The 10,654-nt window shown below is 36.4% G+C and overlaps 2 protein-coding genes across 3 annotated transcripts; both read left to right on the top strand.

Annotated features, from left to right (window-relative positions):
- Positions 1 to 359: 359 nt before the first annotated feature.
- On the top strand, positions 360 to 2,130 carry LOC125821998 (peroxidase 49-like). The gene is made up of 4 exons (XM_049501372.1): positions 360 to 654; positions 941 to 1,132; positions 1,221 to 1,386; positions 1,481 to 2,130. The coding sequence occupies exons 1-4, from the start codon at positions 430 to 432 to the stop codon at positions 1,894 to 1,896; spliced, it is 999 nt and encodes a 332-aa protein (XP_049357329.1). The 5' UTR covers positions 360 to 429; the 3' UTR covers positions 1,897 to 2,130.
- A 1,087-nt stretch (positions 2,131 to 3,217) lies between these two features.
- On the top strand, positions 3,218 to 10,030 carry LOC125822013 (folate transporter 1, chloroplastic-like). 2 transcript variants are annotated; one of them, XM_049501390.1, is made up of 11 exons: positions 3,218 to 3,493; positions 3,589 to 3,665; positions 4,662 to 4,738; positions 5,487 to 5,577; positions 6,193 to 6,283; positions 6,580 to 6,653; positions 6,859 to 6,969; positions 8,430 to 8,501; positions 8,978 to 8,998; positions 9,128 to 9,195; positions 9,632 to 10,030. In XM_049501390.1, the coding sequence occupies exons 1-11, from the start codon at positions 3,367 to 3,369 to the stop codon at positions 9,762 to 9,764; spliced, it is 942 nt and encodes a 313-aa protein (XP_049357347.1). In that variant the 5' UTR covers positions 3,218 to 3,366; the 3' UTR covers positions 9,765 to 10,030. The 2 variants fall into 2 exon arrangements, with proteins under 2 accessions (XP_049357347.1, XP_049357346.1); XM_049501389.1 differs by having other exon boundaries at positions 6,856 to 6,969.
- The last annotated feature ends 624 nt before the right edge of the window (positions 10,031 to 10,654 follow it).

Here is a 10,654-nt window from a genome sequence, read left to right as displayed (position 1 = left end):
TTTTCACTTTTATTTCCGACCTCATCAACTTTACAAGGCTCGAAAATAACTAAGTCAACAAGTAGTTAGTAAAGTGTAAGATAAAGAGTCGTAACCAACAATCCTGTCCTGCATAACAATTGAGTTAATGTTGGAAAATTTACGTAGCAGGTGAAAGTCTTTCGTCTATTATGGACCAAATCAATTATCATTTACATGTAGAACATAAGTCTTGTTGGATTGGCAAATTAAAATCATACATAATTGTATTTTATCCCAACTAAAAGGCTACCAACTCCATTTATTTACTTGTTCATTGTGACACTTCTTTCACTGAACACACTATATAAACTTGTGAACTTCATATCAAATTCATCACAGCAAAAGCTAGCGTTCCTCAGCATTAATCAAATTAAATTTCTTCTAAATCTAAGTCCTTGTAACTTCAAGATGGCTCGGTCCATGAGCTTCTTCATTTTCATTACTCTGCTTTCTTTTGCACCAATTTGTTTCTCTTTTAAGAGTAACAATGATAACCTATACCCGCAATACTATTATAAATCATGCCCACAAGCGCTAGAAATTGTCAAGTCTGTAGTTGCCAAGGCTGTTGCCAAAGAAGCCCGAATGGCTGCTTCTCTGTTGAGGCTCCATTTCCACGACTGTTTTGTCAAGGTAAAACATATAGATTTCATCTGACTAAACATTCATGACACTTAAGTATTATAACTCTGAGTCCATTGACTATACCGTGTTGAATGTACAAGTTGGAAATAGTCTGAATAGGAAGTGCAATAGCATACTAGCATGCAAAAATATACTCGCTAAAAGTTGCTTTTGCACTGAGAGTATACACAAAATATAGCCTCTTTTTTCTTTTTATGTGGCTTTGAACTTCTTAATTATAGTGTATCAGGAAGTGAAAACTGATGGCTAGTTATTGCTTCACTATGTGATGTAGGGATGTGATGCATCTTTGCTTCTGGATAGTAGCAATGGTATTGTGACAGAAAAAGGATCAAACCCCAACAAGAATTCAGCTCGTGGATTCGAAGTCCTTGACGAGATTAAATCTGCACTGGAGAAGGAATGTCCTCAAACTGTTTCTTGCGCTGATATCTTGGCACTTGCTGCAAGGGATTCAACTGTATTGGTAAGTACTGCCACGGCATATATAGTGTGATCAGAGTACGTCCTTAAGAATAAATAAAACACGAGCTTACTTTTTTTCGTTCATACAGGCTGGTGGACCGAACTGGGAGGTTCCATTGGGAAGAAGAGACTCCAGAAGCGCCAGTCTAAGTGGCTCCAACAACAATATTCCTGCTCCAAACAACACATTTGATTCCATTCTCTCAAAATTCAAGAGACAAGGACTTGATCTTGTTGACCTTGTAGCTTTGTCTGGTAAATGTTACTCTCTCCTTGACATTGCTTAATCTATTGTCAGACTAGTTATCACATGTGAAATCATTGTTAACACCAATAAATTGTGATGCAGGAAGTCACACCATTGGAAATTCAAGATGTACCAGCTTTAGACAAAGGCTCTACAACCAGTCAGGAAACAATAAACCAGACTCAACTCTGGATCAATCTTATGCTGCTCAATTGCGCAATAGGTGTCCAAAATCTGGTGGTGACCAGAACTTATTCTTCTTGGACTTTGTTTCCCCCACAAAATTTGACAACAGCTACTTCAAGCTCTTGTTGGCTTCAAAGGGCCTGCTGAACTCTGATCAAGTTCTTACTACTAAGAGTCAAGCATCATTAGCCTTGGTGAAGCAATATGCAGAAGACAATGCACTTTTCTTCGACCACTTCGCCAAGTCTATGGTTAAGATGGGGAACATTTCTCCTTTGACAGGTTCCAGTGGGGAAATCAGGAAGACTTGCAGGAAGATCAACTCATCTTAAAAGAGCACAACTTGTTATCTTGGAGAGAACATTACCTCAATGATTGTGCCTGTATTGTCAATTTGTTATGTATTTTTTACTTTTGTTCTTTTTCCAACAATCTTCTAGCTTTTTTTTTTTCATCTTTGAGGATTTCACTGCTGGTGTCCATCCTTAAAGACCACCTTTTGAGTTGCTTTATTGTATTTTTGTGTAATAAACATGAATCCATGGGTTCATAGACATTGTCTTAAACACTTAGCCCTTTGTTTGAAATTGTCAACCATAATCCTGCAACCCTTGCAAATCTTACTTCTTAGCAGTTAGCACCTTCAATTAACATTGGACCAAGCCAGTAGAAGCTACAAATATTTATACTCATTAATTAAAATCAGTGAAAAACATAACTAGGGGTAGACCTCAAGTTAAAGAAAATAGTTAGGCATAAAAGCACATCTAAACTATAGACTACAAAAACTAAGTTAAATATAACCATATACATACACAGGCCTATACTAAACTAGAAAAAAGGTCTTAGTATCTGAAAGAAACAAGAATTTAGAAATTTTGTGTATTCATTTTCATCTGCAGAATACAATTCGTTCCTATATTTATACACAACTAAAGAAAAGAATAGAACCTTCTATTGTAACTACCATTCCAGCTGTACAATCTTAATTGGCTTATCTATAACAAATTTTATTCCCTCTCTATGTATATACATTTCAGCTATATCTATATGTAAAATCTTTATTTGTTGGGCCTTTTATCCGAATTGGGCTTCTGGCTGGCCCAGTGCAGAAGTAGCTCTTTAGCCCAGATAACATAACCCTTTTATCATCTTCAGACCAGATAAAAGGGTTAGTTTTCTTCGATGAAACCAAAGCCAATCATGAAGACCTTGTTTGTTGTGTCTGTTTTCTTCTTTCCTTTGATGGTATATCTTTTACGTCAAATATTTCATTCACTCGTACATCATTTGTAATTCCAACAGTATCTTACTATTTCATTTCACTCTTTCAGATTCAAATCTATCGGATCTTATAGTCTTTTTTAAGTCTTTTGTCCTTCTACTTGCACTATTATTGGAGTAAAAATTACATTAAAATATTATCAAGAAAAATTGGATCCAAAGCACTATATGTTACAATATACATTTTGTATTTTTTTAACAATACATAAATTGACATTTTAATATGTCCGGAGAAAAATATTTACAAACCTTGACTTTACAAACATAAATTGGCATTTAAATTTATCCAAAAAAATTATTTATATGTCTTGAGTTTATTCGAAAAAAATAATTATACACCTAACACAAATTGACATTTAAATTGGCTGTTTCAAATTTTCCACAATTCCTGAGCAGGCGCAAGCTGCGGACATGTCGGGCGTTCACCAGCAGGTCAATACGACACCGCTTCGTTTGCGTAGGAAGGTCCCTCTCATTAAAGTAAACGGCGAAAAGGAAAGCCAACGGTAGACGGAGCCATGAAAAAAAGGGCAGCTTTGCCGTCGGCAGACTGGCAATGGGAAAATGCCGTCGCCGGCGCCGCCGCGGGCCTCGCCACTGTCACTTTCTCTCATCCACTTGACGTTGTTCGTACCAGGTTCCAAGGTAAGTGTTAGTTATTCTTTCCCACTATTGCAAATGAAGGATCTCGTGTTGTTTCCTTTCCTTGGAGCTTGATTTGTTGTAAATGTTAATCGCAGTTTACGATGGAAGAATTTCCAATGTCCCCGCCTACAGGAACACACCTCACGCTTTATATGCCATTGCTCGAAGTGAGGTTTGTTTTTCTAAATGTTTCCAATTTCTGCAAATATTTAAGCTTATCTACATATGCATTGCTACTATTCCAAAACTCACCTTCTAATTCATGATTCGATAATGAAGTTGCTTTTCAATTCGTATAGTTAGTAGCTCTGGTGAAAGACAAATCATTTACTAATATGTTAAGGATGCGTGTTTTATGAACTTTTGAGTTTCTGAAATATGTAATATCAGCTTCAGGAAAAATGCATAAGCAACAATGTTTAACAAGATATGGTCCATCCTCTATCAGGGAAGGGCACATGGTTTGATGTTGAGGGGATGTCCTGACCTTGGTGTATCTAAATGGCTTATTTGCTGTAAATACTCTTCTAAGGATATATGTGGCCATGTTCCCCCTGGACTAGGTACAATGGATACCTATGGAGTTTTATGGTTATTTTGTGAATTCCCCACATTATGATATCCAATCCACGGTAACAGTATCCATTTTCTCCCTCGGGAATCTTCTTGGAACAATTGAGAGGAAGTGTATCCTAGTAGAGTTTGTATATGGCTACTACTCCAACAGGAAAGATAGGTTATTTGATTTCTTACAAGTATGGTTAGGTCCTTTATTTGAATGTCAAGAGTGGAGTGAGATGTCAGTTATCTATCGCAGTGGTGCTTGCACCAGCTTTCTATCACAGTGGTGCTTGCACCAGCTTTCTATCACAGTGGTGCATGACCTGCTTGGACACACCGGTTTTACTCCAGATCTTGACCGAGTGCTTTCTTGTTCCATTTACCTGTTTTCACAGGTAGAGTTGATTCAGTCAGCTTCATAACATAGTCATAGCAAGAAACTCCCTCACACTTAGTCAATCACAATCAAACATCCCACTGACATATGTTTTTGAAGATGAAGCTCCTTTCCTTGCTGCAGACTGTTGAATGCTTACCTTATTGCTCATATATGACTTCATATTTCCACTGCATTGACCGATTAGTTATCATACTGTCTTTGCATCAGGGTTTTAGAGGACTTTATGCGGGTTTTTACCCTGCTGTTCTTGGGTCAACTATTTCATGGGGTTTATATTTTTTCTTGTAAGTAACATCTTTTCCTTTTGTTGATAAAGTTGTTATAAGTAACATATTCTGTTTCCAGAAGGCTGCTCTCGGTGTGTCCCTTTCTTTTTCTCTCTTACGAAGATTTTGCTCTATGCAACTTGTGTCTATGAGTATGTGAAACAGGATTTAGACTCGTTCAATACCTGATGGGGTTTCCCCTTTTAAGTTTTGGCGTATTTTATTATATTTGTTTGGGTTACCTTTGTAAGGCAATAAAAAGGAGACAACAACATGTCAACATCGAAATATAGCGAAAGAACAAATCTTGATTGATAGAGCTTCTTATTATACGTATGAAATCCATTGCACTTAGAAATGATACTACATCGGAAGATCCCATTAGGTCTTTCAATCAGTTGATTGATTGTTTCACTTGGATCTTGTATAGTCAATTTTAATGATTGACAAGCTGTTAGTATTATTCTGTTAACATAATCCATTTACCTATCAATTAAAAGAAAAATAATTTTCTTGACACACTATTTACTTTTCTGTTTTTTATACTGAATTTATGGGTGCTTAATATTAACATCTACATCCAGAACATGTTAGTTAAGAGGCAACAGTCATTATTTCTTACATGGGATTGCTTGTAAGAGACAATGTTCTCTTTGTAGGAAGCAGTCAACATATTAGGTTGCTTTCTCTTTGATTACTTATATTTCTAGGCTTGAGACACTTCTTTCTCTAACTCATACATCTTTTTGGAATCTTCCTTCTGTAGCTATAGCAAGGCCAAGCAAAGGTATCTGAGGAACAGGGAGGAACTGAGCCCAGGACTTCACCTTGCTTCAGCTGCTGAAGCAGGGGCGCTGGTCAGTAGTCAAATTTCTGATGCTTTAATGAAAGAACAATGTGTAGTTCTTGTATTCATATGTTCATATTCAATTGACTAGTTTTTGACAGGAGTGCCAAAGACAGATAGTTAGATGCTGTGATTCTTTATTTGCTCTAGGGGTGCAATTGTAATTGTCTTGTTGGTGATGAATCCCTTACTTTTACTGCTGTTAGAACTAAGTGTTAACAATATAAAATCCTTTTTCCTGAAAGAAAGGCAAGGTCGAATAATGAACCTATTCTTTTAGACTTCAACACACACACAAAAAAAGTGGTGGGGGTGGGGGTTATTGATTCCCATTGATCATTGGCAAACCACAAATGTGTGTGCTTAGGTGTTAGTTAAATACAGGAACTGGAGAATCTTATAGACAAACAAATTTGATTGTGTTGATCTTTTTGTGGACAACCTTTATCCCCCACTATTTCAGTTTTGATGACAAGAGATTGATGACTTATTCGGTTTACCACTGACATGAAAATCTTTCGGTATACAAAATATGTGTGGCTTGCTTACTTCAGTAGCTTTAATCACAAACCTCAAATATTGCAGACTATGCCATATCTTAAAAGGTGTGTTTGTCGGAATTCAGGTCTGTTTTTGTACCAACCCTCTTTGGCTTGTGAAAACAAGATTGCAACTTCAGACTCCTAATCAGATTCGTCCATACACCGGGTTTCATGGTCCGTTTCACTCTCGTATTAACTTGTCAATTTTCATTGTGTATTTATCTAACTTTGAGCACTATAGGACCATTTCTTTCCATCGTAATGTTACATAAGAATTCTACCTTTATTTCTGCAGTTTTGAGTTTCTTTAGTTTTGTATCCTCCTTTTGTTTACTGAGGTTCTATTACAACTTCTGCTCTCTTTTGTATGTGCATGCACATTTGGATTTGGTTATCCGATTGGCCTCTTTTGTATTTACTATCCTACTTATTAACTTCACATGAACTTTGTTGTTTATGGATTGATTCAGATGCTTTAAGAACCATAATCAAAGAAGAAGGATGGAGGGCACTTTACAAGGGACTTATGCCAGGCCTATTTATGGTTAGAATTACATTTTCTTCAATTCTTCCACATAATTTTGTTCTGTAAATGGATGTGTTCTTATCTTGATGTAAATTTTTGAAGTTAACCCTCATAGTTTATTTTACTTTTTGGATAGATTATCTAAACAATATACAGCCACTTTAATGCTGTCATGTAACCCTTCATTGGTGAAATGCACTGATCTGTTGTTTTGCTTCAGCAGGTTACACATGGTGCTATTCAGTTCACGGCATATGAGGAATTTCGCAAATTTCTTGTTAGCTCGAAAGCTCAGGAAAATGAGAACACACTCGCCACAGCTGCTGACTTGTTGGTGAGGCTCTAAAAGCAATGTCTGTTGCATTTTTTGGATGTAATTCAACGCAATAGCTGTTTTTATGTTTGGATGACCAGCAAAACTAATCCCTGCATGTATAGTAGATAATTGGAATTCAGATGTGGTTAGCAGGATAAGAACCAAGTACAGATTGGGCAGGATTTTTTTAGTTAATGGGCAAATGGCCCAGATGAGAATACATTGTCCAACTCTTAGGGTATGTTTGGTATGGAGGAAAATATTTTCCAATTCCCATTTTTGGTTGGTCAAATATTTTCTCTTGGAAAACAAGTTCTTTAGAATGAGGAAAATGACTTCCTTCATCAAAGAAGGGAAAACAAGTTACATAAGTGACACTGCAAGTTCATTATGTCTTCCCCATCCACCCAACACCCCCACCCCCCTCCCCCTCCCCTTGACCATCCCAAGCCCCACCACCCCAAAGCCCCATTCCCACCCCATAGTGTTCTGCTAGATAACATATAAATACTCTTGAGATAATATTTTTTTGCTTGCCTACCAAATATTAGAAAATAAGTAAGAAATCCACATGGAAAGCATTTTCCTCCATACCGAACACACCCTTAGTATTGCACTTCCCTTTCCTCGTTATTTCATCATGGTACTTGTGCAGATACATCCTGTCCACCAAGGCTAGGACAAATGGGAAGAATCATTTAGTGTTTTTTTTTGTCGCCACTGAGTTTTGAAACTGGGTTCTCAACCACTTCATTGACCATTAGCCCACACCCTTGGGTGCAAATATTACTTCTATTTTCATGTATACGGATTATCCAAAGGAACATTAGATTTCTTTTCAGTCCCTTATTTACTGCATCAGAGTGTCACTAGCCTGCTCAACCCCTTCCCCTCCCCATTAGAAACGTAATATATATAAAAAGAAAAAAGAAAAAGAGATAAGCTCCAGCTTCTAGAAGAAAAGCAAAATGGAATATTTCTCTTTGATAAGCATATCAGAGTGAAGAATGCTTGAATTATTTTCTGAACTGACTGGAAGAAAAGCAAAATGGAATATTTCTCTTTGATAAGCATATCAGAGTGAAGAATGCTTGAATTATTTTCTGAACTGACTATGTGGTCCTTGTTATTGTTTTATGTGGTGAGAGATGATTTATTTTGAACCAGTGAACTGCAACTCATTGATCAATTAATGGAAACCTATTTGCTGCTAAGTGGTGATCTACTGTATCTTCTTTTTTGTCTGAAAAGCAAAAGAATTGGTTGTACGATGTCTGGAGGTTGATTATTGCTCAAGAGCAACTATCAGATGTCAATGATATTGTGATCACTGTAATGATTAGTTCTTTCATATGGAATACTCTGTTGTAGAAAATTGACCATTTCAGTTCCCAATAAGAGAGAACTTGTTAACTTCTCTAAGCCTTGAAGTGATATTGGTAAACACCTCAGTATTTGCTCTTATATTTCTTTCACAGGATTCAGTTGACTATGCAACACTAGGGGCTTCTTCCAAGCTGGCAGCCATTCTTACAACATACCCATTTCAGGTATATTAGGGGTGTCACACCCACACCCAAAAAAAAATTCAAAAATTTTTTGCCCCCACCCCTCCTAATTTTTTATTTTTTATTTTCAAAAACAAACAGTGCAATTAGAAATTTTTATTATAAGTGAGCGATATATGGGTATATATGGATTCTCATGTTTACCCATTTTGTCCATATTTGTATGAGCTTAAATAGGTTGAAATCCATATTTATCCATTTACGAAAATATGAGTGATCCATTTAATTTAATATGGAAAAAATGGATTCATTTCACTTATATGGGCTGAAATTGCCATCCCTAGGGTGTGATAAGTTTGTTCATTTCTCCATTCTTGGGAATATGGGTTCGGGGACAGAAGGTTTTGAGAGCATTATGGAGCACCCGTCTAAATGCCTATTTGTTCTAACAATCTTTTACCCTGTGCCCCCCTCACTTTTCTCTTTAACTAATAATGTATTAAATGAAACCTTTTCAGGTTGTGCGATCTCGATTGCAGGTAACTGCTTTTCATATTACTGCTTTATGGACACTTGATACAACAACTCTTCCCAGTAGACAGGCATCTAGTGGCTCTTGATTCAGTTTTTCTATAGAGTAGTTAAAGATCTATCTTCTCTTTGAACAGCAACGACCAAGTACAACTGGAGTTCCAAGGTACATTGATAGCTGGCATGTTGTGAAGGAAACTGCAAGGTCAGGATGAAATTCAGACTTATTTACAGCTGATGCACTTGATTAATTGTACACGAATATCAAGCATTGAGTTTGTTATATATTGGAATGTTTTCAGAATCTAAATACAATTTCATCTAATGCTCTTAACGGTGGCTTTCAGTATCAGGGAATCAAACTGAGAATAAACAAAAGTTGAAGAAATTCAAAATCCCTTTGATTTAATTTTTCTACTCTGACTGTATAATTCTTTTTTAAACCATTAACTTTAGAAAAAGGTTTTCAGTCTTAATCCTAAATTTCTTCCGTCCTGACTCTTCCTCTCATTTAATACATACAATAGAAGTCATCATAATCGTAAAAGAAGAGAAGAAAGTAGAACCCCCCCGCCCCCCTCCCCTCTTATTGGTAAAATTATCTCTTAATTTTCTATCTTTCTTTTTGTTTATGCTTACAGGTTTGAGGGCGTACGAGGCTTCTATAGAGGTATCACTCCAAACATGCTGAAAAATGTCCCTGCAGCTTCAGTTACCTTCATTGTCTATGAAAACGTCCTAAACCTGCTAAAAATGTCTAGAAGAGAATATTAGTTCTTCTACATCTTTTTTGCCCCCACTTCTACTGTAGCACTAGGACTCTATACTAGTGAAACAATATCTGGAAAAAGAATACTCACAGATTTGACAGAAGTACAAATAGAATCATGATGCTGCTTAAGAGTATGTATAAAGTGTACAATATCTCTAGACTTTGTAATTTATCAGATAAGAAATAACTTTTCGAGTCCTTGTTCAAGTACTCACGAAGCTGCTTTTGTAGCAACAATATTTGATGGAAGCCATTCTTTGACATCTAATAATACTGTATGTGAACCTTGTTAGTTAAATGCATGTTCATCGTTGTTGGCAAAAACACTAGGTGATTTCTTCCCATTTGTCCAAGTCTTGACGGGTGGAGTTTCCTGGTACTTGTGTTGGTGGAAAGTAGCAGGTACCCCATGGAAGAAAGTCTTAGTTGCATTTGTACATGCTACCAACTTCCTTTGAGGGGAAAAGAGTGTTGAGGAATGAACAGAGGGAATAATTTCAGTCCAGCTTCGGAACTACATTTACCAGTTCTCAAATGTTTATGTTCTTGGATTCTGACTAAAGTAACTGTAGTATTATGTTGGAATAGACAGGTGCGCATGTTTTAGCAACTTTGACAAATTAATGTTCAGACTTAAGATGACACGTTTTATCATTTAAAATGTGGCAAAAGCATAGACATCAAACTACCCTATCAACAAAAAGAAGAAACCAAACGAACCTATCAAACAAAATGAAGAGATATCAAACTAATCATGTAATTTGCTTAGAGATAAGAATTGTGTCTTTGCAAGTACAAGTAAGAAGAAGACCAAACAATTCTGATGAGTTTCTGCGGAAATACTCATAGCATGATTGCATATTAGGATATGACAATAACAAATCCTAAAACT

Source organism: Solanum verrucosum, unplaced genomic scaffold, assembly GCF_900185275.1.
Source record: "Solanum verrucosum unplaced genomic scaffold, falcon-dt-bn FXZP01000103.1, whole genome shotgun sequence".
Classification (NCBI taxonomy): Eukaryota; Viridiplantae; Streptophyta; class Magnoliopsida; order Solanales; family Solanaceae; genus Solanum; species Solanum verrucosum.
The sequence above is the reverse complement of the archived record's forward strand: the minus strand, read 5'-3'. Positions and strand labels throughout refer to the sequence as shown.

Coding starts and splice junctions, on each gene's coding strand:
- LOC125821998 (XM_049501372.1), top strand. CDS start 430: ATGGCTCGGTCCATGAGCTTCTTCATTTTCATTACTCTGCTTTCTTTT. Junction 655..940: donor TCCACGACTGTTTTGTCAAG/GTAAAACATATA, acceptor TATGTGATGTAG/GGATGTGATGCATCTTTGCT. Junction 1,387..1,480: donor TGACCTTGTAGCTTTGTCTG/GTAAATGTTACT, acceptor ATTGTGATGCAG/GAAGTCACACCATTGGAAAT.
- LOC125822013 (XM_049501389.1), top strand. CDS start 3,367: ATGAAAAAAAGGGCAGCTTTGCCGTCGGCAGACTGGCAATGGGAAAAT. Junction 3,494..3,588: donor TGTTCGTACCAGGTTCCAAG/GTAAGTGTTAGT, acceptor TGTTAATCGCAG/TTTACGATGGAAGAATTTCC. Junction 9,196..9,631: donor GTTGTGAAGGAAACTGCAAG/GTCAGGATGAAA, acceptor TTATGCTTACAG/GTTTGAGGGCGTACGAGGCT.